This window comes from Nicotiana tomentosiformis, chromosome 4, assembly GCF_000390325.3.
Source record: "Nicotiana tomentosiformis chromosome 4, ASM39032v3, whole genome shotgun sequence".
In the NCBI taxonomy this organism is placed as follows: Eukaryota; Viridiplantae; Streptophyta; class Magnoliopsida; order Solanales; family Solanaceae; genus Nicotiana; species Nicotiana tomentosiformis.
In genome coordinates, this window is record NC_090815.1 from 30,852,018 (window position 1) to 30,860,616 (window position 8,599).

An 8,599-nucleotide genomic window follows, 5' to 3' on the forward strand; every position below is an offset into this window, starting at 1 on the left:
GCGTTCAAAATTGTGTGGTCCGCACAATACATGTGCGGTCCGCACTTTTTCCATGCTTAGTCAATTTTTCTGAGCACAGTCCCTGTAAAGCACAATCATTCCTGCAACACACTTCAAAATCAAGTAGCACAAAAGAAGACCTATCTAAAGAATAAGAAAAAGAATAAGAAAAAGAAACATGGGTTGCCTCCCAAGAAGCGCCTGATTTAACGTCGCGGCACGACGCAGATTACCATCACTTCAAATGAATCACTCCCACCATGTGGCCATCATCATCTTGACCCAAATAATGTTTCACCCGGTGACCATTGACTCGAAATACCTCATCATTTTTGTTCTTTAAGTCCAATGCACCAAAAGGTGTCACACCCACAATTTCAAAGGGACCACTCCATTTGGATTTCAACTTTTCGGGAAACATCTTAAATCGTGAGTTGAACAACAAAACAAGATCATCCACCTAGAATTTCCTATTTCGGATGTATTTTTCATGAAGGTACTTCATTCTTTCTTTCTACAAAGACGAACTTGCATATGTATGGCACCGGAATTCATCTAATTCATTCAAATGTGCAACCCGCAAGGTGGAAGATGGAACCCAATCAAGATTTAATTTCTTTAAAGCCCACATGGCCTTGTGCTCAAGTTTCACCGGAAGATGACAAGCTTTTCCAAATACCAACCGGTATGGAGAAAATACTCTTTATTGCTCGATTGGCGACTTCCACTTGACCGCTTGCTTGAGGATGATAGGGAGTCGTAACTTTATGAGTGACACCATACATGCTAAGTAAGGTGTCAAAAGCTTTGTTATAAAAATGTGACCCCCCATCGCTTATGATAGCCCGCGGAGTACCAAAAGAAATAGAACGCCTGGCCCGCCAATCTATCAAGCATTTGGTCAAGAAAGGGTAATGGGAAATGGTCTTTCCTTGTGACTTTGTTTAGCTTCCGATAGTCCATACACACTCTCCACCCAGTCACTGTTCTTATTGGAATCAACTCGTTCGTATCATTAGTGACCACATTTATGCCCCCTTCTTCGGAATGCATTGCATCGGAGAAGTCCACGAACCGTCAGCCGACATCCAACCACTTTATGATCTCCTTTTTGACCACCTCTTGCATTGCTTCATTGAGTCTCCTTTGATGTTCAATAGAGGGTTTGGCATCTTCCTCCAAATTAATCTTGTGCATAAAAAATGCGGGGCTTATTCCCCGAATATCCGCCAAAGTCCACCCAATAGCTTTTTTCCTCTTGTAGAGCACCGCCAATGTAGAGTCAACCTGCACGTTAGTCAAACAAGAGGAAAGAATAACCGATAAAGTAGAACAAGGGCCAAGGAATTCATACTTGAATTGTGGAGGCAATGGATTCAACTCCAAGATAGGAGGCTCTTCAATTGAAGGCTTTGTAGGAGGAGTTTTTCTATTTTCGAGATCCAAGGAAAGTTTCCGAGGTGCATAATTGTATGACCCCATCCCTTGCCAAGAATTTACACATTCCATGAAGCCATCCATTTCCTCATCATCAAAATTTAGCAATACGGCTTCCAACATATCACCTACATTAATCGTGGCACTTGTATCATCAATAATCACATCGGTCACCAAGTCCACGAACGAACACACTTCATTGCTACTCGGTTGTCTCATAGATTTGCACACGTGGAACACCGCCTTTTCATCACCCACCCAGAAAGTGAGTTCACTGGCTTCCACATCAATAAGAGCCTTTCCCGTAGCAAGGAAAGGTCTACCAAGAATAATCGGCACCTCATAGTCCACTTCACAATTAAGAATCACAAAATCCGTTGGGAGAATGAACTTGTCAACCCAAACCAATACATCCTCAATCACCCCCAACGGTCTCTTCATTGTACAGTCGGCCATTTGTAATCTCATAGATGTGGGTCTTAGTTTCCTAATTCCCAATGTTTTGAAAACCGAATAGGGCATCAAGTCGAGACTCGCCCCAAGGTCACAGAGAGCTATTGTAAATTCAGCACTTCCAATGGTACACGAAATTGTGAAAGCACCGGGATCTTCCAACTTTAGAGCCATCTAATGCACAATTGCACTCACTTAGTGAGTGACTTTGATAGTTTCAAAATTAATCGATCTCTTCTTCGTCACTAAGTCTTTCATAAACTTAGCATATCCGGGCATTTTCTCCAAAGCTTCAACTAATGGCACATTTATAGAGAGATTCTTCATCATATCAATGAACTTCTTGAATTGATTCTCGCCATTTTTCTTGGCAAGCCTTTGAGGATAGGGAGGGGGTGGCTTAGGCAATGGTGCCTTAGATATTTGCACTACCATTTCCGGTATATCAATTATATGATCCTTAGATGGGTTCACATCCTCTTGAGTCTCTTCCACTGTGTCATCAATATTAATCTACACTTCATCATTTACTTGCACCACATTGTTCGGGATCTCCTCTTCTTCTACCACTTGCTCATCATCCACAAGTTGCCTTTGGCTTGAGGTAGGTGCATTCCCACCTTTTCCACTTCTTGTAGTAACGGCCATGGCATGCCCCGTAGTGTTCCCACCCTTTGGGTTCACTACTGTATCACTTGGTAGTGCCCTTTTAGGACGAGAATTTAAATCTTGAGAGATTTGACCCATTTGCACTTCTAAGTTACGGATTGATGTATTGTGTGAAGGAAGTTGGGCATCAGAATCGGCATTCTTCTCCATCATTTGCTTGAAAATGTTCTCAATATGACCCATTTCATTGTTGGAGGAACTAGGACCATGAGAATGATAGGGATGTAGGTTGCTTAGTTGTTGGAACATCGGGGGCCTTTGGAAACTCGACCCTCGATTTCCTTGGATTTGCCAATCGCCTTGGTTATTGCTTCCATTCCAATTGCCTTGATTGTTGCCACCATTCCAATTACCTTGGTTGCTAGAATTCCAATTGCCTTGATTATTTGAAGGTCTCCATTGTTGTTGACTAGGGCCTTGGTATTTGTTCCTTTTCCCTTGAATGTTGTTCCCATATTGGACCTCTTCATCTTGATCGTTGTAAGAATCTCCTTGATCAACCCACTATCATTTTGGACGAAATTGTCCACTCTTTGTTGCACTTGTGGGCTTATTGTTCTCCTCTTGTTTACCATCATATTGACTCCCTCCATGGCATTGACTTGCCTCGGGTTTTACACTTTTTGAAGTTGAGCCTTCGCCAATTGGTTCGTGGTGGTTGTCAACTCGGCTATGGCTTGCCCATGGTCATGTAACTCTTTGTGAAGAAGGATCATATTTGGATCACCTTGTGGGACATTGGCTCTAGATTGCCACGCCGATGAAGTATCCGCCATTTCATCTAAAACCTCAAATGCCTCCTCATAAGGCGTAGTCATGAAGTTCCCACTGGCAAGTTTATTCACTACACATTGGTTGGTGGCATTGATCCCCCGATAGAAAGTTTGTTGAATCATGTTTTTCGTCATATCATTATTGGGGCACTCTTTCACCATTGTCCTATATCTTTCCCATAGCTCGTGTAGTGGTTCATTAGGCTCTTGCATGAATGCTAGAATTTCATCCCGAAGAATAGCCATGTACCCGGGAGAGAAGTACTTTGAAATAAATTTCTCCGCAAGTTCATCCCGCGTATGAATGGAATGATTTGACAAATGTTCCAACCAATCTAAAGCTTTCTCCCTTAGAGAGAAGGTAAAAAGCCTTAGCCTCAAAGCATCCTCGGAGACATTTGTTTGTTTTCTTCCCAACACGTATCAACGAACCCCTTCAAATGTTTATATGCATTTTGACCCGGTGCACCGGTGAAGAACCCTCGTTGCTCGAGCAAAGTGAACATCACATTGGTTATTTGAAAGTTGCCCGCCCTAATACGGGGTGGGACTATAGCACTTACATACCCTTCATTCGGAAACACCCGGTGTGGAGCTTCTTGTGGTGGAGGTGGGGGTGGAACGGGCACATTGTCTTGAGACGGTCGGCCTCGTCTATTTGTTTAAGGTTCAAGAGGGACCTCATCCATTGCATCATCATCAACATCCACATTCCCCACGACTATGTTTCCAAACTCGTTGTTTGCCATCAATGCACCTACAATACTCACACGTTAGTAGCAAGGAAGGAAAATAAGATATTTCAAAGACACACCTAATTATATAGCTAACACCTTTTTTTAGCTCTCCGGCAACGGTGCCAAAAATTGATCTCGTCCAAGCCACACCTCTAATTGGGTTTGTGAAATGGTCATAGAAATAATAGAAACCAACAAGGAGTCAGGGTCGATTTTTCACAGGAGCTATGAATAGGGCTTAGGAGTATATATTCGAGTGAATGAGCTTGAATTATCTCGGATTACACTTCCGCAAAAGTTGGTTTGTTCTTAAATCTATTTTACACTAAGAATTAAAACTAGCAAATTATAGTTGTTTGTTTTTCAAATGGTAAAAAGGCCTAGGGCTATGTCCTTCACCTAGGTGTTCGCTTAATGGGTTGTAAGCCTTAAAGCTTATTTTCTTAGTCGGGGTGTATTATAGCTATCAATACTCAAGTACCCACTCAATACCTCTTGGTTAGAGAGTGATTTTGCCCAATTTGGCTTTCTCAAGTCCAAATGGGTATTGAACAAAGTAGTTGATAATAAGCTCAAGTCAGGTTGTACTATCTCTAGATTCAACCCTTTAATTGGGTTTATCAATCTCTCGATTGACCCAATTTCTTGCTAGCCAAGTTTTCCTAGACTAAGTCTCTCTTTCTCAAGTAGAGACCAAGTCAATTAGGCATGAGATAATATTTTCAACCATTAAATCTTCAAATAAAAGCAAGAACAAGGCTAGATAATCAACACCCAACCATAAACAAGCAATAAATCAAACACCCATCAAGTTTACACCATAGGGTTGGGTCACAACCCTAGTGAAAATCTAGCTACTCATGCTTAAATTAGGAGATGATGAAGAAGAAGTAATAATTAAACCCATATTAAAGATTGAAATGATAAAACTAATATTCAAAAAGATCAAAATGGCAAAAATAACCAAAATAAGCAAAGTAAACGACTGCTGATGTCAAAAGGTACATAAGTTAACCTAAAAAGGTGAAATTATTCTATTTATACAGTGCTGAAATTTTCAGACAAAATTGCCCTTCTCAGAGGTTCTGCGGCCGCACAATTCTGAACCGCGGTTGCATCTCTAATATTCTGCAATCCGCACTTTTCTGGGTGCGGCCGCACAGCGTTCTTCTGCGGACCGCACATTTCTGAGTGCATCCGCACAGGGCTCTTATGCAGACCACATATTTCTGAGTGTGACCATGTAGCTAACTTTTGCGGCCGCACAATAATTGTGCGGTCCGCACTTCCTTTGAGCTTGGAATGAGAACTCTTTGAACTTCCGATCTTGCTTAACTTCTGTGGCCACAAATTTCATGTGCGGACCGCACTTTGCATTTGTAATCTATTAAACTTTCCTTCGCAATTTGCGGCCGCAAGTGAAAATCTGCGGTCCACACTTTGAGCTTTTGTGCCTGATTTTGTCCTTGAGTTCAGATCACTCTTTCTTGAGTTAGATTTCATCTTAGTAGCTCATTTTCTAATTACTCCTGCAATTAAGCATATTTCATCAGTTTTCGAGAATACAAGTAAACGCTTTCGGACTAAATCGAAAGTAAAAAGGTGCTAATAAGTAGTCAAAATCCCCACTAATCAGTAGAGCAAACCCATGATCCCCCTCTAAGGCCCCTTACTCTTCGCGTTCGCGTAGTGCTGGTCGCGTTCACGAAGGGTTATCCCACCATAGCTTCGCGTTCACGTACACAACCTCGCGTTCGCATAGAGAAAAACCTCCCATGCCCATAATACTCTTCGTGATCGCAGGAGTATCTTCGCAATCGCGAAGAAGAACATACCAGATATCAGCAGTAGCCCAAAACCAACAAATTCTTCTAAGTTCAAATGGTTTGTAGCCTATCCGAAACTCACCCGAGCCCCTCGGGCTCCAAACCAAACATGCACACAAGTGTAATAATATCATACGAACTTTCTCGCGTGATCAAAACATCAAAATAACACCTAGAACCAAGAATCAGACGCCAAAAATGAATGAAATTTTTAAAGAAACTTAAGAACTTTCAATTTTATTACCGGACGTCTGAATCACGTCAAATCAACTCCATTTTGTACCAAATTTTGCAGACAAGACATAATTATTGAAATGAACCTATACCAATTTCTAGAACTGGAATCCAAACCCGGTGTCAACAAAGTCAACCTACGGTCAAACTTAGGAATTCTTTAAACCTTTAAATTGCTAATTTTCAACAAATTTCGTTAAATCAAGTTAGGGACTTCTGAATTCGATTCCGGACATACGCCCAAGTCCCAAATAATGATACAGACCTGATGGTAGGCTATAATCTTGTATTTTAGTCGCTTATTGCACTCCAATTGATTTTGAGCTGTAGTCGCTAGTGTTTTACACTAATTGTGTATTTTATGCCTTGTAGGAGTGATTCTGATCTATGTAGATGTTATGGAATGAATTCAAGCTATTATGGAGCTTTGAAGTCTAAGTAAAAGCCCAAGGATTAAGTTGGGATCATTTTCGGGGATCAACGGATGATAGTGCACTTTAAGAACGAAACGAAGAATCGAGCAGGCATACTGCGCATTGTCCAGTAAAATGCACATAATTCTTCGCTCAGAAATCCGTTTGGGCTCCAAAATATATCGTTGGAAAGATATTTAAAAGAGATAAAACTTTCATGTTTTACATTTTCCCAAATTACCAACTTCCGCAGTGCGTGAGGCGGCGCATGGGCCGCCGCGCCTATGCATTTTTCCTGCAGTCCGTCAGAAACAACTCTCTGGACTTTCCCACTACCGCCCCGCCTGTACATTGTTTACATAGTATTTTCCTATTTCGCGCAAGAGAAGGTATTTTCTTCTGGGCCCGACCCTACTTGGTATAAATACTTAGACTTAAGTAAGCTAAGGAGGAGGTGGAGAAGCAAAAGCTCAAAGATTTCATCGTTCCATCCTCACTCAAGACAAGGGTTTGGATTGTTTTATGTTTTCCTTTTACTTAAACATTGTTATGATGAATTACTCCATATCCATGGAGTAATTATCTTTAGGGTTTGATGGATTTTTTGTATTGATACTTGTTTGTGGATAATTAACTCTAGTTTTACGTATTGAATCATTTTGGATGTTTTAATTGTTACATCTATATTCACTTGTTCGTGCAATCGAGAGAGGCATAACTTGTTATATTGTTGCATTATATTTTGTTGGTTGAAGTCATTAATTCTTCTTAGTAATCGGAAGAGGCTAGTTGAATTGTTGATTAAACTTAGTTAGGAGGATAACGAGAGAGGTTCTCCTAAAGACCAATCTACTACGAATTCTTGCATATCATCGCATGCTTAAAGTTGGTTCATCTTGTGAGGTTGAGACTTGATCGAAAGAGGAGTTTCTACTAATCAATTGAACTAATAATCAAGTGAATTCGAGAGACTCACTTGAACATTAGAAGTGAATTATCTAGAGTTAAATGCCAAACATTTCTCTTGCACCTATCCTATCAACTCTATCTTCTCCCAATTGATAACTTCCTTTTCTTAATAATTATGTTGATTGTCATTAGCCAATAGTATAGATTCTTAGTTAAATTTAGTTTTAATCACATAACCCTAAATTGTTGATCATCGTGGATAGCCATCTAGCTACAAACTACGATAATACAATTTAACTCCAATCCCTATGGATATGATATTTTAATTTACTATATTCGACTAGCGAGCTTATTTTAGTGTGTGTTTTGCGCTCGTCGGGACCCATCAAGATCGTCAAAACATTGATCCGGGTATGTTTACACAAAACGTGACAGTAGTCAACTCAAATAAGTTTTTAAGGCTAAATTTCACTTTTTCATCAATTTTCTCATAAAAACTTTCCGGAAAAAGGATACGGACTGCGTACGCAAATCGAGAAAGGCTAAACAGAGTTATTCGAGGTTTCAGAACAGAGAAATGAAGGGTAAAACTATAAATGACCTATCGGGTCATCACATTCTCCACCTCTAAAATAAACGTTTATCCTCGAACGGACATAGAAAGGTACTTGGACTGGTGAAAAGGTGTGGATATCTATTCCACATGTCCGACTCGGACTCCCACATGGTTGCCTTGATCGGTTGATCTCTCCACTGCACTCGAACTGAAGGATAACTCTCAGACTTCAACTGCCGGACCTGCCGGGCTAGAATAGCCACCAGCGCCTCCTCATAAGTCAAATCCTTGTCCAATTGGACTAATCTAAAATCTTACACATGGGACGGATCATCGTGATACTTTTAGAGCATGGACACATGGAACACCGAATGGACTACTGATAAACTAGTTGGCAATGCTAGTCTATAGGCCACCTCACCCACTTTCTTAAGAATCTCAAAGGGTCTGATATACCGAGGGGTCAACTTGCCCTTCTTTCCGAAACTCATCACACCCTTCATGGGTGAAACCCGCAGCAATACCCTCTCTCGAACCATGAATGCAACATCACGAACTCTACGGTCGGCATAACTCTTCTGCCTAGACTGAG

General features: G+C 40.9%; 1 protein-coding gene across 1 annotated transcript; it reads right to left on the reverse strand.

Annotated features, from left to right (window-relative positions):
- Positions 1-2,085: 2,085 nt before the first annotated feature.
- On the reverse strand, positions 2,086-3,152 carry LOC138909450 (uncharacterized). The gene is made up of 2 exons (XM_070200649.1): positions 2,852-3,152; positions 2,086-2,384 (listed from the first exon to the last, which is right to left on the reverse strand). The coding sequence occupies exons 1-2, from the start codon at positions 3,150-3,152 to the stop codon at positions 2,086-2,088; spliced, it is 600 nt and encodes a 199-aa protein (XP_070056750.1).
- Between the last annotated feature and the right edge of the window lie 5,447 nt (positions 3,153-8,599).

What these genes read in the sequence shown, in the direction of transcription:
- LOC138909450 (XM_070200649.1), bottom strand. Translation starts at nt 3,152, where the DNA reads ATGGAGGGAGTCAATATGATGGTAAACAAGAGGAGAACAATAAGCCCA. An exon ending in AGCAATAACCAAGGCGATTG is followed by an intron (nt 2,385 to 2,851) that starts GCAAATCCAAGG and finishes TTGATGACACAG; the next exon opens with TGGAAGAGACTCAAGAGGAT.